Source organism: Furipterus horrens, unplaced genomic scaffold (genome assembly GCF_987537825.1).
Source record: "Furipterus horrens unplaced genomic scaffold, mFurHor1.1.pri manual_scaffold_3, whole genome shotgun sequence".
NCBI classification, from domain to species: domain Eukaryota; kingdom Metazoa; phylum Chordata; class Mammalia; order Chiroptera; family Furipteridae; genus Furipterus; species Furipterus horrens.
Genome location: NW_028327173.1, coordinates 3,262,037 through 3,287,453, shown reverse-complemented (window position 1 = coordinate 3,287,453; position 25,417 = coordinate 3,262,037). Strand labels below are relative to the sequence as shown.

Here is a 25,417-nt window from a genome sequence, read left to right as displayed (position 1 = left end):
CTATGCTATTGGCCGGGCTCCTGGGCCCAGGAATGCCGCCGCGGCGGCCACGAGCTGTGTGAACAGTCCATCTATGGGCAACAGGCAGCCCGTCTGGTACCTGACTGTTTCCTTCTCGGCCTGCGCGTCCCGGGCTGCAAGTCAGGCCGGATACCTTCCCGTGGCGGGCTGAGGAGGGATTCGGGAGAAGGGAAAGCCCCCCGGCTCTCATTCCAGATCTGCAATGCAAACAAGATGTCTTCTGCGAAGGCTGCGCAGACTTGGCAGGAACCTAGAAATGACAGCAACTCCTCCCGCGCGGACCTAGGCTGGGCCTCTCCTGGGGCCGGACGAGTCGCCAGGAATGCCTCTGCCTAGCCCACCGGGCATGGGGGCGGGAGACTGTTAAATAACATCAGAAACAAACACATTTCACCTGCAAAATGGGGGCTGGAGGCTAACCAGGGGTCTTTTCTAAAACTCAACAAAGCATGTATTAAATTAAGGGGAGAAAAATGGCTTCCTAGCGAGGGAGTGTTTTATATGCTTATGTTGAAAATGCAGTCCTGAAAATGAGGCTCCTGGAACCAAAACAAGACATTCCTTTCTTAAATAAGACAGATTTCTCTTTCTGTCACCCCACAAGTGACTGTGACACTTCTGAACGGCCGCATCCCCTGGTTTTTAACAGTCCCTTGTCTGACCTTGAGCTGAATGTCCCCACGTCCCTGAGACCCTAGTGTCCCCTCTAAGAATTCGAAAACCTGCTATTTTTCCCGGAATTGTTGTCTGCTGCCTTAGCTTTTTGTTCAGCTTAATAGTTTATTCTTAGGAATTTCTCCTACCCTCAGTTTTCTGCCTTTCCCACATCCCTCGCCAGGACAGGAGGCGAGGAGGCCCTGGTGACCGTGGCGACGGAACCCAGAGCAGGCCTGGCCCCTTCGGAGGGCAGCTCGGGAGCCCGAAAGAGTCTCTATAAATCGGAAACTGAAACTGAGCCTTGTCTGCTGACGAAAGTTAATAACCGAGTTAGTCAAGTTTGAAACTCCTGCAGGAACGCAGTGGAGCGGATTCCTGGCACCTGGCCACCTATCGCTTATAAATGAGCCAAGAAAAAAAAAAAGGCACCTAAAAACTTATCCTTGCTCATACACTGGTCCTAAACTGTAAAGATCCTGTTTGAGCATGGTACCGTGATAGGGTTAATGAGCAACCCTTAGAACTAGTGAAAGGGAAAAAAAAACAAAAACAGGCCATTGTACCGAGCAGCCCCGGGGCTCCGGGGCGGACGCAGCCGGGAAGTCTGGCGCGGAAGGGTGGCTACGGATTCGGGCGCCGCGCTCGCCCGGCCCGGTTTTGTTCGGCAGCTGGGCCCGGGGGGTCGAGGGCAGGCCCGGAAGGCCTCCGATCCAGGCGCGCGGTCGGGAACAAGGGAACACTTGTTACCCCGCGTCCCGGGCCCGGCGGCTGCGGGAGGCCGCAGGAAGCCCCGGAAGGGCGGCGAGAGGGCGCGGGCGCGGGCGGCGGTGACTCAGCCCCGAGCACGGGGGCGAGGCCGCGAAGGGAGGCGGCGCCCGGCCCGCAGGGGTTAAGTGGGCGGGGCCGGAGGCGCTCCGCCCCCCGCCGGCCCTGGGGAGGCCGCGGCGCCCGGCCGTATTTATAGCGGCTGCCCGGACACGCCGCGTCTCTCCCGCTGGCCCCGGCCGCGGCCTTGTTCGGTAGCGCGTTACCCTGCCCCGCGCCCCGCAGCGAAGGCGCCATGGAGCGGCCGGCGCCCCTGGCTGTGCTGCCCTTCTCGGACCCCGCGCACGCGCTGAGCCTGCTGCGCGGCCTGAGCCAGCTCCGCGCCGAGCGCAAGTTCCTGGACGTGACCCTGGAGGCGGCGGGCGGGCGCGACTTCCCGGCGCACCGAGCCGTGCTGGCAGCCGCCAGCCCCTACTTCCGCGCCATGTTCGCCGGGCAGCTGCGCGAGAGCCGCGCCGAGCGCGTGCGCCTGCACGGAGTGCCGCCCGACATGCTGCAGCTCCTGCTGGACTTCAGCTACACCGGCCGCGTGGCCGTTAGCGGCGACAACGCCGAGCCGCTGCTGCGCGCCGCCGACCTGCTGCAGTTCCCGGCGGTGAAGGAGGCGTGCGGCGCCTTCCTGCAGCAGCAGCTGGACCTGGCCAACTGCCTGGACATGCAGGACTTCGCCGAGGCCTTCAGCTGCTCGGGGCTGGCGAGCGCGGCGCAGCGCTTCATCCTGCGCCACGTGGGCGAGCTGGGCGCCGAGCAGCTGGAGCGGCTGCCGCTGGCGCGCCTGCTGCGCTACCTGCGCGACGACGGGCTGTGCGTGCCCAAGGAGGAGGCCGCCTACCAGCTGGCGCTGCGCTGGGTGCGCGCCGACCCGCCGCGGCGCGCCGCGCACTGGCCGCAGCTGCTCGAGGCCGTGCGCCTGCCCTTCGTGCGCCGCTTCTATCTGCTGGCGCACGTCGAGGCCGAGCCGCTGGTGGCGCGCTGCCCACCCTGTCTGCGCCTCCTGCGCGAGGCGCGCGACTTCCAGGCGGCGCGCTACGACCGCCACGATCGCGGGCCCTGCCCCCGAATGCGCCCGCGCCCTTCCACCGGCCTCGCCGAGATCCTCGTCCTTGTGGGCGGCTGTGACCAGGACTGCGACGAGTTGGTCACCGTCGACTGCTACAACCCGCAGACGGGCCAGTGGCGCTACCTGGCCGAGTTCCCTGACCACCTGGGCGGGGGCTACAGCATCGTAGCGCTTGGCAACGACATCTACGTGACGGGTGAGTGGGCTGCTCGGGAGGACTCTGGGGCGGCCGACCCCATCCTCATCCCCAGGCAGGGGTCTCGGAGGCTGGTCTCATGAGCCCCTGGGGGCGGGAGCATGTCTACCTTACCAAGAAGCCCACAGAACCAGGAATCCGCGACCGCACCTGAGTACAAACGATCACTTCCCCTTCCCCTCAAGCTGGCCTTTGAGTACGGTTTAGGGTCGTTACTTTCGACCCTGAAGAAGAGACTCTTGTGTGAGCGGGAACAAAAGCTGCTTGTGGGTTTCTTTCCCGCGCTTCGGGGCATGCTTGGGTAGCCCACTTCTTTCCAGGGAGGTGCCGCTCCCCCAGCCCTTTGGTTGGAAGAGAACTGGGGCATTCACCCTGCACAATGGGTGCTTTCTTTTTATCCCTAAGGGACCCAGCACAGGCCTGGGGCTTACGCCCTGTGACACGCCCTCCTCCCCTCCCAAGGATTTCTCCCAGCTGAGCCACCCAGGCCTCGAGATGCCTGCATTTCGTCAGTCACCGGTGACTAGGTTCCCTTGGGCTTGCACTTGGGATTCGAGCTGAGCTGCAAGTCACATGGTGTTTAGGCTGCTCCCTGCCCAGCGACTGTAAACATAGTCACATGCTAAGAGGTTTTCTTGCAGTTACTTGGCTCAAACCCCAAAACGCTGCCGAGTCATGCTGGGCGGGCCGCAGCCCGCCCCAGTTCTGGGCTTCTCCCACATTTTTTATTAAGGATAAATCCTGGCTCAGACAGGAGGCTGCCTCCTTCCCTGGGGTGAGGAGGGGCGGTCCCTCTGGCGGCTATATAAGGAAAGAAGCCAAGAGAGGGTGCATTTGGGCCGTGCCTAGGGCTGTTACCAGGCGGGGAGGCACGGGGCTGGGCCCCAGCCTGGCACATTCTGTAGAGAGCCAGATCTGAGACCTGCCCAGTGTTCCCGTGGGACGCTGAGCTGACAAGTGGGAGGCATCCCGGCCTAAGGGCCTGCTCTGTTCTTGTTGCCACAGCTTCCTTGGCCTCCAGCTCCAGGTCTGGCCGCCCCCAGCATCTCCCAGAAGCAGCCCCTTAGAATCTTGTGTTGTCGGGAACCTGGACCCCGCCCCCAAGTCTGGCCAGGGAATTCCCTTCCCAAACTGGTCATAGTGGCCCCAGCGTTGCACACACTTCCATAAATGTCTCAGCTGAGCAGCTAATGGGTTTCGACAGGTGGCTGGGTCATTCCAAACAGCTGCCTGTGGGGAATTTCACTGGGGATCGAAAGCGGTCTCAGCTGCCTCCCATACAGCTCTCCTGCAGAAGGATGAAGGCCTGCAGAGTGGGCTTTACCCAACTTGTTTGATCCCTTTAAAAAGCTCAGGGCTGTGAGACGGATAGAATGTCATGTCTACTTTTCCTGTGGCGCCGTGCTCAGGGCGGGAATGCCACCCCGGGGTCCTGGGGTCCCTTCACGGTGTGGGAATTCCGAACTCCTGGGTAGGCCGGTTTAATTCATGATTTACAGTCAGTGCCATTGGCTTTGATTTTTTTCTTTTAGTTCCTTTTTGAAATATAGACTGAAGAATATGTGTATATAGGGTTGGGCAAAAGTAGGTTTACAGTTATGAGTGTGCAAAAGTTTATTCTTGTATTAATTGTTGTATTCGAAAGGGGGCTGCTACTTTTGCCCCATGCTGTATTTGTAAACTCGATGAGTTTTTCCAGGCAAAATGCCTCAGTAACCTGCACCTAAAAGAAGAACTGGAGCCCAGAAGTCCGCTCGGGGCAATGCTTTCTGTGTTGGGTCTCTCGCGGTGTGAAGGAGATTTCTCAGCCGTCCTGGCACAGCCTTGGTTAGGGGAGGGCCAGGACGCCCAGCATTGGGTGACCAAGCCCCTGTGCATCCCACTCACGTGCTTTGGGTGCCAGGAGAACTGACTCTTAAGGCCTCGGGTCCTGGTTCATGTGAGGTGCTTGGTGGTGTGTGTGGGATCCAGACCAAGGTTGCCATTTCCTTAGAATTGTGGCCCCAGGGCCTTTGCTTGGCTTGCAGAGATTGGGCAGTGTTATTTTCTTTATTATGATCATTATTATATTTTTATTTTTATCCTCACCCGAGGACATGCTCGCTGATTTTAGAAAGAAGGAAAGGGAGGGAGAGAAAGAGAGAGAAACACCGATCTGTTGCCTCTCGCACAAACGCGGACTGGGGACCAAACCCGCAACTTTTTGGTTTGTGGGACGACACTCTGCCAGCTGAAGCTGCGCCCGGACTGCTGTGGCGTTTTTGCGGCGTGAAGCTGGGCCGTCCTCCCGGTCAGCCGAGCACGGCGGCCCTGGCCCTCGCGTCAGTAAGCGAGGCCCTGTTTCCATCAAAGCCCAGCCCAGGGAAGCCCACTCCTCCCGTGGAGGGCCTCTTGAAAGTTGTGGGGGAGGCGTGGGCGGGTGACTCGCCCCCAGCCGGCACGGCCTGACGCGTCTGCTGTGCGTGTCCCGGCAGGCGGCTCCGATGGCTCCAGGCTCTACGACTGCGTGTGGAGGTACAACTCCAGCGTGAACGAGTGGACGGAGGTGGCGCCCATGCTGAAGGCCCGCGAGTACCACAGCTCCTCTGTGCTGGACGGGCTGCTGTACGTGGTGGCCGCGGACAGCACGGAGCGCTACGACCACGCCACGGACTCCTGGGAGGCCCTGCAGCCCATGACCTACCCCATGGACAACTGCTCCACCACGGCCTGCCGCGGTCGGCTCTACGCCATCGGCTCCCTGGCCGGCAAGGAGACGATGGTCATGCAGTGCTACGACCCGGACACGGATCTGTGGTCGCTGGTGGACTGTGGCCAGCTCCCACCCTGGTCCTTTGCCCCCAAGACAGTGACTCTGAACGGACTCATATATTTCATCAGGTGAGTGTCTGCAGCCAAGGTCGCCGCGTGATCTTCCCTGCCACGCTGCTCTCTCCGTCGCACGGACAAGGAAACGGGCCCGGCCAGGTCTTCCTGACGTGCAGCCTCTCCTCTGTCCTGCCGTTTCTCAGAGTGGTTTCTGTGGGCTTCTGGGGTTTCTTAATCAAGGGATCCTAAGGGTGGTGGGGTCACGTCCTTTCCGAGAACTTCCCTGGATGCTGAATAAAACGTGCCCCTTGGCAGGACTCCCACCTGGAGGAGCCACTGAGGTCCCGGCTGTTGGCGCAAGGCCTTTGTTAAAGAGGAACCGGTCCTGTTTCAGAGGGGCTCTGAACCCTGAAAAGGCCGCAGGAGAGCCTTCTGGACCCTGAGTCTTCGGGGCAGGCGTGGCTGTGGCAGAGGGACCCTTGGCTCACCAAGCAGGGTGCCCCCCACACTCGGCACTGGGGGGCCTGCCTCCAGGGGCAAGTGGCCAGGCGGCTGCGTGAGCCCTGCACCCCCGTTAAAGCAGCACTGTGTGTCCTTTCCCTCCCTGCGTGGCCTGGCACCGGGGGGGGGGTCGATGGCTCTTGTCAAGTGCATGCTGTTCTAGGACCCCACAGCCACTCAACCGGGGGGGCGAGCGGGTACTGGGCAGGCCCCAGAACCAGCCGTGGGCATGAGGGCGGTAATCTGCACACAATGGGGTCCCCAAACGTGCCATGTTGCATGCTTCCTGGGTGGATGTTTTCACGGATGACATCTGTGACTGCCGTCCCAGTCTCACGGATGGCAGAACAGACCTGGAGGGGCGGGGGACGTCCAGCCGCGGGCTTCAGGTGGCGGTACGAGGTTTGCACTGAGCACATTCGTCCAGGTCCCTGTGTGCTGTCTGTCACTGCATCATGGTGCCTCCCTGGGCCAGCCGTGGTCCTGGCAGCGTGGAGCAGAGGGCAGCCATGGGGTCACCGAGCATCCGCAGGTCTAGTTGGTTAGTCACAGCCAAATGCCACCTCCTGGTGGGCCCGTGGGCATCCGGGGAGCCAGGAGCCCCCGCCTGCTGCGCAGGCCTGCTACCCTGGAGCCGGACCAAGGTACAGAACCAGGAGGAAGGGAAGGGATGGCGCAGTCCCGTTTCCTCTGTCCCCTTTCAGTCTGCGGCGTTGAATTGGGAGCCTCAGAAGATGGGGGTACTTTGCTTCTCAGCACCCTGCCCCCACCCCCATCTGCACTCTCCCTCCCTTCCCCTTCCCAGGTTTTCTGGTGAGCACATGCAGACAGGTGGTGTCACTTGCAAGTGGCCAAGGGGCCTGGGTTGCCATATGCCAGGAACCTGCCCTTTGCTCTGAGAAGGCCCTGGAGTCTCAGGCAGCCCCTGGTCCTGGTAAAAATGTCACCTGACCCTTCACCCAGCGCTCCCTCCCTCAGACCTGGTCGATGTCTTCAAAGCCGGGGTGGAGGCAGCTATAAATACCACCTACCAAGCGCCAGCCCCCTGGCCGGGGTGCCAGTGCCTTTGAGAACGCCCTCCCTGCCTGCGGTCCCAGAGCCAGGTGTGCCCGAGGGCCAGCCTGCCGTCCTGAGGCCCCTGTGCTTTCTCCTCCTAGTCTCCGTCACGTGTCGTTACTAAACACAGAAGCATTAGGGTGTCCTCCACACCTGTCCTTAGCCCTTGTGAGGCTTGGCCTAGCCAGTGGGGGGGCCAGGGATGGTGGGCTCAGTTCTGCCCCTCCCCCAGCCTGGCTGAGAGTGAGCAGTCAGGAGCGAGTCCCTTTGTCCTCTGGTGACTAGTGGAGGCAACGCCTGGGTCTCACGCGCTTGCATGTTTGTCACAGAGCCACCCTGTGAGTGCTCTTTGGTGCCAAGTGAGCCACATAACCCCCTGCCCGGAACGCCACCTACGGGGCAGCTCCTGCTGGGAATGTGTCTTGCGAGGGGGCCCGTCCTGCCTCTTCGCATGCCCTAGGCTGCGAGAGGCGACCGCTTGCTCCCTCCTCCCCGAGCCGTGTCCACCTTGGTCCCCATTTGAGGCGGCTCCTTGGCTGGGGGGCCCTGGTCCAGCCTGGCCGCGTCTGGTTGCAGCGTGTCCCGTGTCTGCTTGGGGCGGGCAGCCCACCGGATTCCAGTCTTAATTGTCGTCGCGTGGGCCCCCAAGTAAGACCGGCTTTTACGTTGTGAAGTAATTTGAGGGGAAGAGTCAAAGCAAGAGGTCCTGTCCGACGACATGTGAACAGCGGGTGCGGTTCAGCCTCCCGCAGCCCGTGGGCAAGGCTTGTCCGCAGAGGCCCGTGGCTACTCGCCGAGCGCTGCTGTGCGGCTTCTGCGGGGCCCAGAGGTTTACTTTCCGGCCCTCCTGCGGCCCCGATCTGCGATCGTGACTAACATTTTGTCGGGGGGGGGGGTGCCTTTGCTTTTCACGGCTGTGCGTTGGAGCCTTTTGTTGTGGGGCTCAGGAGCTCAGCAAACACGGGTGACCCAGGGGGAGAGCCACGTAGGGCACATTTCCTTCCCGCAGCCGTGGTTACCCTGCTGGGTGCCAAGGACACGGCAGTGGGGGGCTGATAGCCAGGGGCAAGGGCAGTGGCTGAGGATCAGCCGGGGCACATAGGCGTGTGCAGTGGGGGGCGGGGGACCTGGCCTGGACCCGTCAGCCATGGGAGGCTGTTCTGAAGCGGGGGCCCAAGTTGGAAGGATGAGGAGGAGGTGGGTGGGAAGGACCCTGGTAAGTTCCAGATCTGAAGCCAGTGTGGCTAGCACGAGGGGTGCTGGGTGGTGGGAAAAGGGTGAAGCACCTCGAGGGTGTGATGTTTGGGTTTAGGGAGCAAAGCTGGGTTCTGGCTTTAGATGTGGGACCTAAAATCGGGCATGGCGTCCCACTGGCCACTGTGCTGTCAGACGGCACCAAACAGTGGACTTGGGGGACCTTCCTCTCCAGTCCTTCACACCTGGGAGCACTCCCTCCTCGCTCTGACCTCCCCTTGCCCCCCCCCCACAGGGACGACTCTGCGGAGGTGGACGTGTATAACCCCACGAAGAACGAATGGGACAAGATCCCGTCTATGAATCAGGTAAATGTGCTGCCTCGGAAGCACAGGCTGCCAAGAGGCGGAGAGCACACTGTGTCCACAGAGAGACGCACATGCAAAGGCCCTGGGGCAGGGTGTGCTCAGTGTGTTCCTAGAACAAGCCCTCAGCCTAGTGTGGCTGGTGCAGAGGGAGCAAGCTGACAACCAAGGGGACAAGGTCAGACAGGAGGTCTTCGGGGTCTGCCCTTGGTAATACTACATCTGTTGAGTGCCTGCTGTGTGCTCTGCACAGGACACCCACACGGCCGCTGTTGCCTGATCGGGTCTCACCTTCTCTTCGCCTGGTGAGAAGAGAGGTGCCGAGCCGGGTCGTGTCGCGGAACCAGGAAGCCTGGGCCGGCTTCCTAACTCCAGATACATCTATATCCACCTGCATCTTTTCTTCTCTGTTTTCTGTACAATTTCCAAACCTGTTCTCATGGTGCCTTTGCGTGGCAGATGTCCCAGTTCACATCACAGCTTAGCACCTTGACTTTTAAGCAATGTAACATGATAGCCCCCCCCCCCCCGGACCCCCAGTGAGCTACATGGACTCACTATAGCAAATGTGGAAAGGTGAGATAGTCCAGCCTTACAGCTCAGAGGCCAGGCTTTGGGTCAGGCCCCACGTCTGCGACAGTCAGTCCCACGAGGCTCCGTTTACCCGTCTCTAAGGTGGGGGGACGGTCGTGTCTGGCTTAGAGAACCAGTGACGCTCACAGGGAGACTCACCGCTGCTGTAGCTCCCTGACCACCATGGGGACTGGGAGTGGGGCCTGTTTTCCTCGGTGGGGCGTAGGAAGGGCAGGTGGCCTGTTCTGGGACGTGTGCAGGACACGGCTCCCGGCACCACTTCCAGAAGTGTTGAGGCTGCCCCTCCCAAGGACCCCGGGTGCCTTCCCCACGGAGAGGGGCTGTGGGAGCTCTGCCACGCCCTGGCTGCTGGCTGCCACTCACCTGTCCCCCTTGGCCCACAGGTGCACGTGGGGGGCAGCCTGGCCGTCCTTGGAGGGAAGCTGTACGTCTCAGGGGGTTATGACAATACGTTTGAACTCTCTGACGTGGTGGAGGCCTATGACCCCGAGACCCGGGCGTGGAGCGTCGTGGGCCGGCTCCCGGAGCCCACCTTCTGGCACGGCAGCGTCAGCATCTTCCGCCAGTTCATGCCCCAGACGCCCTTGGGTGGGCGAGGCTTCGAGCTAGACAATACCGCCAGTGACATGGACGTGGGCCAGCCCCGGCCGCCCCAGAACCCCCACGAGCTGCACTAGCCCCGGCCCGGCCCAGGAGGGCCTCGGTGCAGGTAACTCGGCTCCTTGGGGGCGACAACCTCCTCCTTTGTGCCTGAGGACAGGTCGGGCGCACCAGGAGGAACACGGGCTCCTGGGCTGCTGAGCGAGCCTCGGGGACCAACGCCTGGGTCGTTCTACGCATCTAGAACCTGAGTCGCAGCGGCTGAGGCCGAGGCCAGTGTGAACACCCCTGCCTCGGTCCAGGAAGAGCTGCCTCCCCCCTCCACACACACCCCCCGAGTAGTCTCTCCTGGCACCCACTTGCTCCCGCCTCGGGAGAGGAGGGCCACTTCTGGGGCACAAGAGGAGAGGAGGGGGACACGTCCTGTGAGAGCAGCCGAGGCCTGCCTTCCCGCGGGCCCTGCTGTCCTGGGCGTCGGGAACCCGGCAGACGGTGGCTGCAATGGTGTCGCAGACTCCGCGTCCCCTGCTGGGCATCCCAGCAGGCCATCTCCCCAGGTGAGCTCAGACACAGGGGCACAGGGTGGTGGGACTGGTGTGGCCCTGAAGGAGGCCCAGAGCAACCTGCCAAGTGTGTGCTGTCCCCAGTGGACCTGGACTGAGGCAGATGCTGGCTGTCCCTGCCCACCCACCCCAGCAGCGGGTACGTCATTGCGTGCCGCTGCCCCCTCTGGGACCTCTCCGGATTTGTTTGGACGTAAGAGGGCAAAAGCCTGCAGGTACAAGGCCGCAGCTCCTTCCTGGGAGGCCCCGGGAGCTTGTCTTTGAAGCCGCCGCCAGCCTGTGGTCCAGGGCCCTGCCCCTTACACAGCAGGCCCCGGGCAGCGTGGCTTTGTGGGTAGTCAGAGCGTGTGAAACGCCTTAAAAGCGGGGGGCAGTCGGAACCAGGGTCCAGGGTGATTTGTGATCGCTGCAGGGCCTCTGCGGACACTTTCCGCAGGGGAGGGGGGCGCCAGGGGTTCCCGGGAAGCCCCGCAGCCAAGGGGCCCTTTTTTTGGGAGTCGGAGTGATTTCGTGGATTGGGTGGTCTTGTCCCCTCAAGGTCCCCAGCGCAGCTTTGCTTTAGTTTGTCTTCCTTCCAGAGAGGAGGGTGCTAGCCTTCGTAAGGTAAATTGAAAGTAAGGGCTCACGGAGCAGCCTTGCCCACCGGCTGATCCGGTGACTTGTCCTCACCAGGAGAGGCAGTGCTGGCTGTGTCACTCACAGATGCCACCTGAGACCTTCCGTGGGCCAGGTGGCCGTGGCTCTGGGGAGGAAGTCTTGTGGCCTTCGGGGCCCCCAGGTGGGCCCTCCAGTGTGTGGTGCCCTGGACACCTCGCTGGAGGGGCCTCCGCTCACAGCCGTCCCTTCCGACCGCCCTGGGCCGTCGCTCACCTGGCCCGTCTGCGCGCAGGGTGCTGCTGGAGGGCAGGTGGGGGCCCGCTCCCTGCACTGTGGCCTCCTGCCCGGGCCTCTGCTCCCTTGGGCAGCCTCCCCCAGGTCTGCCTTCACCCCTCCTGGTCTGAGTGTTCTCCCTGGGTGAGGCGGGTCCCATCCGTCCCTCTCCACGGCTCCCCTTCACTTCCCAGGGGCTGCTGTGGCCTTTTGTGGCCCGGCCGCCCGCCTGACAGGCCTTGCCGTGCTCTGGGGTGGCTGTCTTCAGTTCCTTTGCAGGCAGAGGCTGCCTGACTGTGATGGCTTGTGACCTGTTAGTGGAAGGGGGACAGCGGGACGGGCTGGGCTGCTTGGCATGGATCCGGCCCTTATTATGCACAAGGCACTGAGCTCCCTACCAGAGACAGCCATGCTCAGTTAGTGAGGGGCCTTGCCACGCAGACAGATATGGTAATGCTTGCGACAGGTCACCCCGGGGACCTCCCAGAGGAAGGTTGCAGGCCCTGGTCTCAGGGACTCCTGGCCGCCTTGCTCAGGGCTGCCTCCAGAGAGCCTCTCGGCAGCCCGGGGAGCTGTGACCTTCTGTGGAGGGTGAATGTGGGCTCTGGGCACCGGAGCTCTCCTCCTTCCAGACAGGCGTGGCCATGGCCCTGTCAAGGTCAAGAATTTTCCCTGGGCAGCGAGGTATCTGTGTAGAGCTTTGTGGTTGAGGCGTGCTACAAAAACGTTTTTTCCTTGCAAAACTGGCCTTTTTCTGGCTTTCCCTGCAGAGGCTCCTTCATGGCGAGGGCCCGGTGTGCTGGGTTTCCTGATCTTGCTTTTCTCGGTCCATCGGGACCGAGCGCCCTGCTGTCTGGCAGTGGCCCAGGGGATGGCTGCTGTGAAGGGGAGGGTTGGGTTTGCGTCCTCCACCAGGTCCCCACCACCCAGACTCTGGATGGGAAGGGGAGGCAGCGGCCTCAGCAACAGCAGGTCCCTCCAGGCTCGGAACAGCCCTCAAACACCTGCTCCCTGATGCCCTGGCTCCCCCGGCACGGGTGCCAGGCTGGGAGGCCCCGCCACTTACTGATGTCCATACACTGACTTGGGGACAGAGGGCCTGGCCAGCCAGGGATGGGCCTGCGCCTGTCTGTTGGACGCACACACCTTTATCTGTCTACGAGACAAACTAAGTTATGAGAATTCAGTGGTAGTATTTAATGCTGACCGATGACATATTGTGTATTTATGACCTCAGAGACAGGCTCCGGTGCGCTGCACCCAGGTCCGACCCCAGAGGGTGAGGCAGGTTTGCGTATTTATTTTTGTCTGTTCTGAAGGCTTCCATGTCCAGAATCCTATAAGGTTTCGGGATGCCTTCAACATGTACTTTTTGAAATAAAAACATTTCCTATGCACTTGGCGTCATTGCCTTCATCCTGCTGCGTCTGGCAACCTTGGCTGAGGCCAAACACGTGGGGTTGTCCCCGTGCCATCAGGGGGAGGGGCAGAGCGGAGTGCCTGGGACTCCTGCTAATGACCTGGGGCAGAGCTTTCACCTGGCACGAAGTGGAGGAAAGAGGTGGCCAAGCCCGAGACACGAGGAACACGGCGGGTTGGGTCCAGGCCTCACTTGGTCCAAAGCGTTCAGACTCCCTGACCACTCGCCAGCCCCTCCCCCCGGCGTCTGCCCAGTCCTGTCCTGGGACCCGATGGAGCAGGGCTGGGTAGGTGACAGGGGGGTGGGGACTTGGTGTTGAGCCCTTCAGCTGGAGGAGGAGCCCAGAAGAGGCCACGGGTCCCTGTGCTGGGAAGCTCAGGGTCCTCGCATCTGCAGAAAAGCAGACCCAGCTGCACCCAAGGAACGGGCTGGTGTCCGCGCTGGGAAGGGAGCATTCTGAGGCCGGTTTCCTCCTTTTTAATTAATGCTTTTGCTGAACAGCCCCAAAGCAGCTCAGGACCTGGTGTGGTCACTGCTTGAGCTTGTTACCCCTGAGCTCCGTGGCCAAGGAGGAAAAGGAAGTGCTGGGTCTGAGGTAGATGGGCTTCCTCCTGAGCACAGCGCTGCGCTGGTGTTTCAGCTCTCCCGTGGTGGGGCTGGAGTCTGGCCTGACCCAGGGTTGGGGTGCTGGCCATCAGTGCCTCGGCAACACTGGGCAGCGGCACTTCCCTCCAGGGGCCGGCTGAGAGCCCAGGCAGGTCCCAGCACCCCTCGCACCGAGCGCTCGGGGCCTGTGGCAGAAGGGACCCTCACTCCAGGGCTGGGTCCTCGGCCTACAGGTGTGGCCTGCTGGGGCTTTGCTCCTGGCACCCAGCTGCCATGCTCAGCTCAGCGCTGAGCTGTCCTGAGGCAGCCCCGGCCCCAGGGACGGTCGGGGGAGGTTTGCTGTCCAGCAGCGGGTAAGTGGACAGTGACCTCACTTAACCCCCATCTGTGGAACATGTGCCGTTACCAGTTCCATTACAAGAGAAGAAAGTGGGGGCTTCGTCACATGCCCCGGGCCACAGACTAAAAACTAGTCTGGAATGAATTTGGATGCAACCTGCCTCCAGCGCCCGTGACAAAGAGCACCCCACCCTCCTGCTCCCCGGGTCCCAGAAGCAAGGGACCAGTCAGCCTGGCCTGGCCTGTGCCCAGGTCTCCCGACAAGCTGTCCAAGCTCGGGCCCTCCCAAGGGAAGGGTCTCCGCTGCGGGTCTGTGGCTGGCCGGGGACCACAGCTTGCTCATCCACAAGCTCGGCCCCCCAGCTGGGCCCCACCACGCTGACCGCGTGGGAGTCGTGCGCCAGGGAGGCCGTCACGGGGGAGCGGGCTAACTCCCGGGTCTCAGTCGTGAGTTCTGCCTTGGAAGCAGGAATGTCACCGCTGGATCTGGCCCCTGCTCCCAGTCCTACACCCTGACCAGAGGAGGGTGGGGGACAGACACCACCTGCTGGGCCAGAGGCCCAGGGTCACTCTGCTGCGGGCTTCGGGCAAGGTGGGGGAGGTGGCAGCCAACGGGGCACCGTTGGTGTGGGGCGGTAGGAAGCAGCCTGGCTGGGGAACGCAACAGCTGAGTCCAAAGCCATGTGGTTTATTGGGGGCGGGCGCCACGTGGGCCGCGGTGGGGGGACAGCTACGTGTCACAGTCCTCGGGGACGGCGGCTGTGATGAGCAGCGAGGGGTCCATGGCGCCGGGGCCTGTGAAGCCGCCCTCCGCGCACAGCCTCTGGGCCGGGAGCTGGGCGGCCAGGCCCGCCTGGGCCAGGGCCTCCACCACGACCTCGGCCGAGCCCACCTCCAGCTCAGCCGGTGGCTGCAGCGCCACCACCACCACCTTCTCGTCCTCGATGACCAGGTTCCGGAGCTTCCGCTGCCGCGGGCTGTAGTTCTCCACGCGGTCGTGGATCTCCATGTGCCTCCGCAGGTGGGCCTGGGGGCGGGCAGCAGGGGAGCTCAGGGCCGGCCCAGGGGGGCCGAGGGCGCCCCGGGGCAGGGGGGGCGTTGCGGTGAGCCCAGGCCTACCTGCCGCGTGAACTTGTAGCCGCACTCCGTGCACTCGAACTTCCGGACGCCCTTGTGCCTCCGAACGTGCACGCGCAGCTGCTCCACCGCTGCGGGGGGGCGGGGCAGGAGCGGGTGAGGAAGGGCGGGGGCGGGGCAGACCCTGCCCAGTGCCACCCCAAGGCCGCTAAGGCCGCGACCCTGGGGAGCTTCCACCCCCTCCACTTGAGTCAAAGCAAACAACCCTGGGGGGTGGAGAGATTGCTGGCAAGAAGGCTCCTGCCCAGGAGGAGCACGTGAAAGCTGTGGCGGCATGGGACCCTGCCCAGCGCAGACCCTCCAACTCCAGCGGGGGCCTCTCCTCCGCCCAGGGCTTAGAGGCACGGACAGGGGCAGGGGCCTTTGAAGGCCCAGGTACCTTTAAAGGTCTTCCCACAGATCTGGCAGAAGTGGGGCCGGCCCTCCTGGTGGCGGCTGGCCACGTGCCTCAGCAGGGGCCCCTTCTCGGTGAAGCGCTGCTCACAGAACTCGCAGCTGAAGGGCCTCTCGCCAGTGTGGGTGCGGGTGTGCTTATCCAGGCTGGCTGTGGGGACAAGACGAGGGTTCAGTCCCTGGCCTCAGTCTTGGGCCAGGGAGGGGACAGGCCTGTCTCACCTTGGGTGCGGAAGGTCTTGCCACAGAGGTGACACTGGAAGGGCTTCTCGCCCGTGTGTGTGCGCAGGTGCATGTTGAGGTTGGCCTTCTGGGTGAAGGCGTGGCTGCAGAACTCGCAGACAAAAGGCCTCTCGTTCCTGTCCGGGTGGGGACACAGGCAGAGGCCATTACTGAGGGAAGAGGTCCGTTCACTCCACTGTAGCTGGGAGCCCTCCTGGCCTGAGCTAAGGACACAGCAGGCCAAGGCAAGCCTGCCTGAGCCCCGGGAGGCTCTGATGAGCAGCCTGGTGGAAGGAAGGCTAGGGAAGCACCAGGAGAGGGGCACCAACTCCCACTGGGAGTCACAGGAAACTTAAGAATCTGCCCCGGGAGGTCCAGAGCCTCATCTCAGTCTGGAGACCCCTCCCCCAGCCTCTGCCTGGCAAACACTCGTTCTTCTGATACCCCTGCAGGCGCCACACTCGGTGGAGAAAACTGTTCCACCTGAGTGTCAGCGACTGCCTTCAGGGCCCACTCGCCGGCCTGGAGGCCACACCGGGCCAGGCCCTGGGGGACAACAGGCCGGCGCCCACCTGTGCTTGGCTTTGATGTGCATCTGCAGGCCGTTCCGGCTGGAGGCGCGGTGCCCACACTCTTCACACACGAACAGCTTCTCTCCGCGGTGCTTGAAAGCCTCGTGCAGCTGCAGTTCCGTTCGGGACAGGAAGCACTTGGCACAGGTGGGACACTGCGGGGCAGAGGGGACTGGGCAGAGGGAGCAGGGCCAGGGCGAGGCCGTCCTGGAGCCCCACACACCCCCAGACACCGCGCACAGCAGACACCGTATGTTACTGGAGCAGCTGCAGTCCCAGCGTCAGAGCGCGCTGACCCGGCCCTCGCACTTACGGCGTGGGGCTTGGGGGCCCCGTGCAGCTTGATCATGTGGCTCTGCAAGTCCTTCTTCTGCATGAACTGCTGGGAGCAGGAGGAGCACTGGAAAACAGGCCACAGGCACCTGAGGCCGCCGCCGCCGCCGAACCCCAGCCACGCCCAGGCCATGCGGGGAGATGCTGGGAGGCCCCATGACCTGGGTCAAGGACGCACTGGGAAGGCCCCCACACCACACCCACAGGGTATGAGCCTGCCCTCCATGGAAAGAAACAAGGACCCAGAAAAGACCAGAGGCCCAGCCTGAAGGTGCGGGGGCACTGGATGGGTAGGGAAGGCGAGGGCTCCTGGCAAGGGGGAGCCATCTGACACCACCCCATGTCAGGGGCTCCAAGAGAGGGACCCTGGAGCTGCCCCATGGCCCATGGCCCCGGGGCCAGGCCGAGCCTGACCTTGTAGGGCATCTCCCCTGTGTGGGACACCATGTGCACCCGCAGCTCCATCCTCCGGCGGAAGGTCTCCTGGCACACGGAGCATGTGAAGACCTGGCAGTGCGAGGGGCAAGCAGGGCCGGCGTCAGGGGGGGCCTCTGCCTGCGGCGGCGGCCTCTGCCCGGGCTTCCACTCGCTGCTGGGAGGAGTCTGCCCGAGGAGGGGGCCGCTGGGGTGGGAGAGGGCAATACGTAACCTGCCTGCCCTGACCCTGACTGTGGCACACCCACCACACCAGGCCCTTCTCAGGCCCGGCAGGCTGGGGGCAGGGGCCTGGCGGCCTTACCTGCAGCCCCCGCCCCTGGCAGCAGGCCTCGAGGAAGACAAGGGCAGATCTGGCTGGCCCCACTAACTGGGCCAGCCAGTGGGGTGAAGGGGGTAGCCAGGTGGCCTTTCCCAGCAGGCCCACCCCTCCTCCTAGGTGCCCCTTCTCTAAAGCCCAGGGGCCTGGAAGGCAAACACAAAACGCCTCCTGGGCTGTCCCTTCCATTCTTGGGACCTGTGTCCCCAACTGTAATACCAGGGAGTCAACTCGATGGCATCCAAGGACCCTGCAGCTCTCTTGAGTTTGCTGTCTCATCTAAGTCTCCTGGGGGCCCCTCCCGATGGCAGGAGCCCAGAGGCTAGCATGCCCCTGCCCACGAGGCCCCAGGCCAGCCCACAAGTACCTGTTCCGAGCGGTTCATGCAATTCCGGGCTTCGTGCTCCAGCAGGTTCTCCTTCCGAAAGTAGCACTTCCCACACTTGGGGCACTCGAAGGGCTTCTCGCCAGTGTGTTTCCTGCCAGGGAAGCCACGGGGGTGCAGCGGCTGAGCGACTTCCCGCCTCGCCCTCACCCAGCGCCCCTCCGGCTCCCCGTGGCTCACCATGCAGCCAGGGAGCCTGCAGGAGGCATGGGGACCCAGCTCCAAGCCTGGGGGGCTGCCCAGGGGCCCTGCCCATCTCTTTGAAGGCAGAAACAAGACTCACTGGAACACCACTCAGTCTGCCTGGAACTTCTGTGGGCTCCCCCTTTAACACTGGCCAGAGCTGCCCATTCGATTCGCCTCTGGCTGCCCCCCAGTGCGGCCACACCAGCCCCTGGGCCGCTGCTAGAGCCTCCTCCCCATCACCGCTTTGCTCAGAGCCCTCCCATACCTCCCCTGTCCACCCGAGAAAAGGCCTGGGGGCCTGAGAGGACTGCTGACATGGCCCCCTACCTGATGGCCTCAGGTCTCTCCATCTTAATGTTTGCTCGTCCCCACCCCAGTCCAGCAGCCCACAGCCCAAGGCGGGGACAGGGCAGCACCTACAACTGCGTCTTACACTGAGGAGTGGCCAGTCAGATGCGGATCACCCCAGGGTGCCTCCCACAGGATGTTCCCAAATACTCCACTGGCAACAGCTGCCCCAAAGCAGGGAGAGTAAACAGGTCCCATCCCTCCCAGCTCCAACGCCAGTCCGTCACCAGTGGCTTCCCAGAGTGCTACACTGAGAAAACATGTGGCCCATCTGAGCAAGAAATCACACCACGGCTGACCAGTGATGCCTTAGGCTAGGGAGTGGCAGGACTGGAGGGCATGTTACCTGGCTGCCGTCCCTGGAGGCCATGCAGAAATGCCGGGGCAGCAGCCTCCAGGAGCCCTCTCCGCAGCGACAGAACCGTCCCGTGCCTGTGCCGTGCACTTAAGACAGCCAGGGACACCGGGCCGCTGAGCGCTGGCAACGTGGCCAGTATGGCGGAGGGACGGGATTTATCCAACTGTAATTCCTTTTACTTTAAGTTACCGTAGCTACACCCTACAGCTGTAGACAAATGAATGGCCCTTTATACTCCACGGACACCCCGGGGCCAACAGGTCCCCAGAAGCGCAGGCAGCACCGCCTCTTAAGATCAACACCTTGGCCCGAAGCCCACACTGTCAGGCTTCAGAAATGCCAAAGGCGGGACCTCAGCCATAGCCCGGGGCCTCGGCCTTCTCTCTTGCCCTTGGCAGAAGCCAGCTGGAGTCAAGGTCCACAGCGGGCGGAGCCTGTTGACAAGATGTCCTCACATCCACTCCAACCAGAGGCCCGCAGTAAAAGGGGACGAAGGAATGCGACCCAGGACTAGGTTCTCACTCCCTGGTGACCAGAGGCGTGCCCACACCGGGCACTCTGTGGCTCTCAGAGGGAGCCCCTGGCCCTACATGGCCCAGAAGTGGGGAGAGCAGGCCCCCTCCCCCAACATGGGAATGGCAGACAGGAAAAGCAAATAGAAAAACAGAGCGTTTACCTGTTGTGGACTTTTAGATAATATTTGCTGAGGAACTTTTTATGACATGTGGGGCATTCAACCGGCACCGCTGTACCTTTTCTGCTCTCAGGGGGCTCGGCTGCTGGGGCACCTGTGCCCAGGGCTGGCTCGGCAGCACAGGGCTTTCTGAGCACGTTTAATTTCCTCCTCGTCGGCAGATCTTCTGTCTCAGAGACACAGTCACCGTCCTTGTCGTCCTCAACCTGAGCCACCACTTCCCACTAGAGAAGGGGCAGCAGCAGGGGACGCGGTCAGCAAATTAACCCGCAGGCTGCTGGGAATGGACCTACGGGGCAGCCAGCTCCCGCCAGGTTCCATCCCAAGGCCCAACCCGGGCACACCCAGGATGAGTCCCTGCATCTGTGACTGGTCCCTTCGGGAGCCCGGGGCAGACAGCATCGGAATCTTGCATTCGGAGGGCAGCTCTGTTTGTGGGGAACTGGAAGACTGGCTGGATCTCACTGCCCTGGGGGAACACTGTAACCCTGATGCCACCCACTCCATCCCAAGAAGCTGAAAACCACAGTGAGCAAAGACTTGCAAAAAAGTCAGCCTGAGGCTGCAGCGCAGAGGCAGTTTCCTACGTTTGGTGAAACCGTATTTCAAACCCACATAACAGATTCTACCGTGGAGGCCAGCTTATGCCAGAAAAACATCAGTCCTCCCCCTACGCCCACCTCCCCATTTCCAGCACCCTGGGCACAGTACCTCATTGCTCCTGCCTTGCAGCTGGGCACCTTCGGCCTCCAGGGGCATAGGGGACACTTTGCAATCCTCAGGCTCTTTGTCCTCTGGGGCACAAAGCTTCAGGGCCTGCCTGAGCTTCCCGCGCAGGAAGGAAGGGCTCTCCGTCTGAGCAGGGAGGCCAAGCTGGGGCCTCTGAGGGCTGTGACTGCTCCTGAGCTCCTGATCGCTGGGCACTGGACCCCCAGTCCTGGAAATCTCCTCCTCCTCCAAGCCTGCCAGCTCCTTGAGGTGGCTGTTCATATCCCGGGGGGAAGGTTTCCCCAGCCCACTCTGGCCATTGGGTGCCTGTCCCACCGAGGCTTTGGGCTTGAAGCTCTGGCACAGTTCCACAGCCTCTGGCACCCGCAGCTCCCTGGCGGCCAGGAGCACCTGATCTCGGTTCCCTGATGTGAGGGCAAGGTGACCAGTGTAGAAAAAGTCCAACAAGAGGCCAAAAATCTCAGCGAAGCCAGCAGGGAGGACCACGCTGCCCCCTGAGCCATCCCCATAGAGGCTCTGGAAGAAGTGGCTGCAGCAGGCAAGGACACTCCAGTGCGCCTTGAACACCAGGCCTCCCACGTCCAGGGTGGCGTCGCAGTACTGGCCCTTCTCCCGCTGCTTGTTGAGCTCCTGCAGAACCCTCACACTGTGCTGGATGAAGGAACCGTCCATGGTCTGTCTGGAGGGGAGGAAGGCACAAGTGACGCGCTGGCCAGCCCAACCCAGGGAAGTGAGAAGAGGGAATGGGGAGGTGGCCTCTACTCAGTCCCATTTGCCACAACGAGGGCTCAGGTCGAGATCAGAGCGTGCGTGCTGAGACAGGAACGGACTGAAAGCCTCCCTGGGGGCGGGGTCAGGTGAGCAGCCCGCATTAGGGCTGGCCAGCGAGCGCGCGGCAGGGGCGCAAAGGGACTAGGTCGGGGGAGGCGGCATGGCTTGGCGGGAGATAGGACAGCTTCAAAGTTTGGGGGAAGAGGCTGGGGAACTGCACGAACTGAACGGCCCGGCAAAGAGAGAGGGCCCGTGGCCGGGGAGGGCGGCGGCTGCGGCCAAGGGAGCGGAGCCCACGCCGCGCCTGCACGTCCCGAGCGGCCGGCCGCGCGGAAGGCGGCCGCGGGCGCGCTCCATCACCGCTCACAGCGGCCGCAGCCCTTCCCCCTCTCGCCCCGCCCTTCTCACCCGGGCCGGTCCTGCAAGCGCCGGCCCCACTGGTCGCTGACCGCGTCCACTCCGCAGCCCCACCGGCCAACTGCCCGGGCTGCCCCTGCCCAGGCGACCGTACAGAGACACCGCCGTCGCTGCCGCCGGACGTGACGTCGGGCGCGTCCACGTGACATCGGACGCGCCTGCCGGGGCGGAGCACCTCGGAGGCGCAAGGCTTCTGGCGCCAGCTTTGGGGGCGGGGCCACGAAGAAAACGGCCAGTGGATGTGAAAGCAGCGAAGCCACGCCCTGGTCTTTCCTCATTGGGCACGCCTCCCGGAGTTGCCTAGCAACGCCAAGCTGGACGCCTGGTCTTCGTCCGCTCCAGCAGAAGTTCCGGCAGCGGTTTGGCTGGCCACGCCGCTTTCAGGCTCAAAAGAGGCAGCGCCCCACACTCACCCGGTCGGGAAACTCAACCAAGACGTACATGTCAGCCCTTTATTGGTAGCGGGGGTTCGGGACTGGGCTCGCCTGTGTGCTTACATTTCCCAAGCCAGGGATGAGAGGCCGAGAGGCCGAGAGGTCCTTAGGGAGGGCCTCACACTGGTAGCTCTGCGCACGTGCCTGGGAAGCTATGATCAATGGGAGCAGCCAGCCCTAAAGAAAAGGCGTTTGCCTCTCTCTCCCCAGCATTTGCACTAAGCAAATCCGCCTTTCTGAGCTCCTCTGTGTTTTCTCTGGACAACAGAAGAGACGCATTCCCGCAGGGGTAGTAAAAGGAAAGCTTCTGGCCCCTGGAGTCTCGCTCTGGGCTGAACCCTAGCTACTACCTCAGTTTGCTTTCTGATCTTGACCTTACTTCTCTGGGTAGCTTATGCTCTTCTTTTCTTCTTTTTCTGCTGCAGACATGGTAGTTTCTGCATCCAGGTCAAGTTGTTCAAGGTGCTAGCTGTCTTTGGCATAGAGGGATAGCATAGGAAGGTACAATGAGGACATAACTACATGCATTTGGATAAAGAGGTTAAATTTAGGATAAGCTTGCATCTGTAGGAGCTGGTTGGGAGCTGTCTAATAAAGGACAAGGTTGGTCTGAGTCTTTCAACTGGTCGTTTCTTTCTGCTTGATCAGAATTGTCTGGTGGCAAATACCCTCCAACCTGCACCTACCTGGCAGCAAAGTGACCAGGGCCTGGTTCTGGGGTCAGGTGTGCACACGTGTAGCCCCAGGGAGGTCCCTTCCCCTGCTATGCAGTCGTTCGCCCATTTGCTTGGTCTCTTGCCACTCTAGTTGGGGGAGATCCCAGCTTCACAGGGCAGACACTCAAAGCAACAGTGGTGGAAACCCACAATCACTCACTCTTGCCCTTCAAGGCAGTCACTGGAGCACAAAGACCTAAGCACCTCCAAGAAGCCACAGGTGTTCTATAACTGCATGGGGGGTGGGGGGTCCTAAGTCAAGGAACACTCACATATGGAATGGAAAACAATCTGTGCATCCGCCCTCTGGGCAGAGCTCCTGTTTGTGTGAACCAACAGCACCTGGGTATCTGTCTCCTAGCCTCTGGAGCTTCTCTGGCAGGGCTGGGCAGAGCCATGGCAACCTGGGACCTGGGAGCCCCTCCTGCCCATGTAAGCTGTGTCAGCATTGCCCCCAAGCTCCAGGCCACCCCTAACGCAATCACTGGTAGGTGACACATCCTTATTACATGGCTGTCCTTTCCATGCCACTGGGTTTGGTCTTATTTATGTCCAGCCGGACTGGAGACCATGTGGAAGAGTCAATGACCTTGTGAAGGTCCACTTGGGGCCACTCCAGTTCCAGACAATTATGTTGTAGCTGCTGGGGGAGTGTCCATTGTTATTAAATGTCACAGTGTCCTTGTGTAGAAGAAAATTTGCCTTACGGATCTGCTCCAGAAGCTGAAGCAGAAAGGGATGGCAGAGTGACCCACGATGACACAGGCTGCTCCTCCTTGACCCTCCCGGAGTCTGACAGCTCAGGAAGCAGGTGCCTGGAGCCCTGTTGAGCTTGTATCTGTGCAGTTTCAGCCTGTCTGGAAGTTCTGATCCCTTCCTGAGAGCCCCGCTACCATCCTAGGGTGTGCATTGACCGTTCCAACCAGCTTCCCAACTGAAAGGAGGCTTCTAACCAAAGGCCCTTTCACAGGGATGTTCAGCACTGATTCCAGGGCTAAAAATGGTGGGACCAAGGTTCAGAGAAGACAGGCCTAAGAGAAGGGATCAGGTCTCCACTTGGTGGGCTTTCTCTCCCACACCTGCACTTAGGCTGGCCAAGGAGTGGCCCCCCTGCCTTCCTCAGGAAGACACCCTACTATGGGGTGCTAAGGGCTGCTCATCCTTACCTGCCAGGGACAGACTCAGCCTCTGGAACAGGCTTTGGAGGCATAGCCCAGGAGCTGGTAGGGCCACCGTAGGGAGCCCCAGGTACGTTGTAGGCAGAACTCACAGGAAATACTGAGAGCCTGGGCATCTGCTGTGCATGAAAGCCCAGCACTCTCTGAGCGCCTGGGCCCCTTGTCTGTCCCAACATAGGCCTTTTCAAACTCCTTCAGGCCAGGGACAGGCCTCAGCCAGATGGCCACACCGAGCACCGTGGTGGTGCCCCTGATCCCAAGTACACTGATATGTGTGGGAGATGGCCCAGTTTCCCGAGGCGACCCACACCTTGGCAGTCAGGGTAGCCGGTATCATGGACTCAGAGAACAGTCTGGCCAGCTCCCTACTGGAGAAAATGCCGACGACAGTAGTCCTCACTCAGGCCAGGCAGAGAGGATCATGCTCTGCAACCTCTGGTCACCTGGCTGGGCAGAGGAGGGCACAACATCCTTGAAGGCGAGGCAGATGCCCTGCTGGGTATCCCAGTCCTCCAGCACCTGCGCCCCAGCTGCCCATAGTTACTGTGGCTGCCCACCAGTGAGATACAGACCCACTCAAACCTCTGTAGCAGCAGCAGCACGAGCACCACCTCATGTGTGCACCTGAGGAGGAAGCACAGGAAAAAGGGGTGCTGCCACCTCCCCCCGATCACCACGCCGCTGGCGCTGGCCTCACACCTGATCCGGAGGGGATCAGTACAGCAAGTTCTACGGCACCACGCTTCACTGAGGGCCCCCCCAGCACCCTGTGCCTGGTGTGGAGACACAGGACGGAGAGAGGTCCCCGCCCTGTTCCTTAAGGACAGCGCTCCTCAGCTTAGGAGGCTGACGTGCTATGTATGGCAAGGGGGGCAGGTCTCAGGAGGGGCTTTTGGGAGAGGACTAGAACTCTGCCTGTGGATGGAGGGGAGGGGTCGTGTATGCCAAGCGGAGGGAACAAAGCCTGCGCAGGGAGGGAAGTGGGGCAGTGTGCTCAGGGCCCTGTAGGAGCTTCCACTGAGCTGGCTGGAGGCCAGATTCCAGGAAGAAGGACTGCATGAGTGGGCATGTCTAGTCAGCAGGGGCCCTCAGCTGTCACCATGAAGAGCCTCCAGGGTCTAAGCAGAGCAGTGATATGTTCAGACTTGTTTTAGGAACGTATCTCTGATTTCAGTGACGAACATGTGAGAAAAGGCTCAAGAAGGACCAAGTCAGGGAGAACCCCTAGGGGGCTGATGGGCACCCCACCGCCGAGCCCTGAGAGCATCCTCTAGTTCCCCCAAATCTGGGATTTGCACGGACCACAAGCAACTCTCTCTCTTTTTTTTTTATTTCTTTAACCAGAAAAACAACTGTTTTCCCCTGCCTGGACTGTGGACTTGGAGACAGCACCAGCCTAGTGTACATTGGCTAAGCTCCTGAAGCACCGGCTGCTCTGTGTCCCCATCTCCCTCCCCGCGGAGAGCCTCAGTTGTCGTTTGGGAGCGCAAGGGGTTTGACAGTGGGGAGAAGTGGGGAGGGGGTGGAGGCGTGGAGGGGCCGCACTTGCTTTAGTCCCCCTGTCTAGTTGGGCCGCAAAGCCAGGACATAGCCGGAAGGGAATTATCACACAGCTCCCTAGTAGCCGGGACAAAAGAGTGCATCGCAAGGTGGAAACAACAGGCCACAGCGCCTGGGAGGGCCCGGCGGCGCAGGATGGGAGGGAGGGCAGGCAGAGGACCCTGCAGGGGCGAGTTCCACTAAGTGACAGTCCTGTCGAGCTTTCACTCCCCCGTCACAGACTGTCACGGCGGGGCTGTGTCTCCCTTGGCGACAGCCAGTGTGGAGAAGGAACTGGCCTGCACCCAGGTAATCCCCAGGGAGGCTGAAGCCAGGGGCAGCTGAAAGCCCAGCAGCAGGAAAGGGCACGCTGCGGGACAGCCAGGGGAGCCACCCCAGTGACAGTCCTGGGCTGGGCACAGCCTCGCCCTTGGACCAGGCTGGCCTTTACAGAGACGGATGGCCCTGGCCCCCAGGCGGTGTTGGCACCGGGCTGTTTGCCTTGGCTTCCCGCCACCGTCCTACTAGGACCCGGGCTGGGCGCAGGCACAGACGCAATCCGTTCGGCCCTCGCTG

General features: G+C 61.9%; 2 protein-coding genes across 3 annotated transcripts; one reads left to right on the top strand and one right to left on the bottom strand.

Moving 5' to 3' along the window:
- The first annotated feature begins 1,635 nt into the window (after positions 1–1,635).
- On the top strand, positions 1,636–10,131 carry KLHL21 (kelch like family member 21). The gene is made up of 4 exons (XM_090268514.1): positions 1,636–2,759; positions 5,234–5,639; positions 8,614–8,686; positions 9,661–10,131. The coding sequence occupies exons 1-4, from the start codon at positions 1,739–1,741 to the stop codon at positions 9,952–9,954; spliced, it is 1,794 nt and encodes a 597-aa protein (XP_090124640.1). The 5' UTR covers positions 1,636–1,738; the 3' UTR covers positions 9,955–10,131.
- Positions 10,132–14,344: 4,213 nt separating this feature from the next.
- Positions 14,345–21,102, bottom strand: ZBTB48 (zinc finger and BTB domain containing 48). Of its 2 annotated transcripts, none has more exons than XM_090268513.1 (11): positions 20,966–21,102; positions 19,769–20,465; positions 19,040–19,281; positions 17,454–17,565; positions 16,747–16,935; positions 16,313–16,399; positions 16,000–16,154; positions 15,428–15,564; positions 15,192–15,356; positions 14,795–14,883; positions 14,345–14,702 (listed from the first exon to the last, which is right to left on the bottom strand). In XM_090268513.1, the coding sequence occupies exons 2-11, from the start codon at positions 20,456–20,458 to the stop codon at positions 14,406–14,408; spliced, it is 2,163 nt and encodes a 720-aa protein (XP_090124639.1). In that variant the 5' UTR covers positions 20,459–20,465; positions 20,966–21,102; the 3' UTR covers positions 14,345–14,405. The 2 variants fall into 2 exon arrangements, with proteins under 2 accessions (XP_090124639.1, XP_090124638.1); XM_090268512.1 differs by having other exon boundaries at positions 16,747–16,839.
- Between the last annotated feature and the right edge of the window lie 4,315 nt (positions 21,103–25,417).

Coding starts and splice junctions, on each gene's coding strand:
- KLHL21 (XM_090268514.1), top strand. CDS start 1,739: ATGGAGCGGCCGGCGCCCCTGGCTGTGCTGCCCTTCTCGGACCCCGCG. Junction 2,760..5,233: donor CAACGACATCTACGTGACGG/GTGAGTGGGCTG, acceptor GTGTCCCGGCAG/GCGGCTCCGATGGCTCCAGG. Junction 8,687..9,660: donor AGATCCCGTCTATGAATCAG/GTAAATGTGCTG, acceptor CTTGGCCCACAG/GTGCACGTGGGGGGCAGCCT.
- ZBTB48 (XM_090268513.1), bottom strand. CDS start 20,458: ATGGACGGTTCCTTCATCCAGCACAGTGTGAGGGTTCTGCAGGAGCTC. Junction 19,282..19,768: donor TGCAAGGCAGGAGCAATGAG/GTACTGTGCCCA, acceptor CCCCTTCTCTAG/TGGGAAGTGGTGGCTCAGGT. Junction 14,703..14,794: donor GCTACAAGTTCACGCGGCAG/GTAGGCCTGGGC, acceptor GCCCGCCCCCAG/GCCCACCTGCGGAGGCACAT.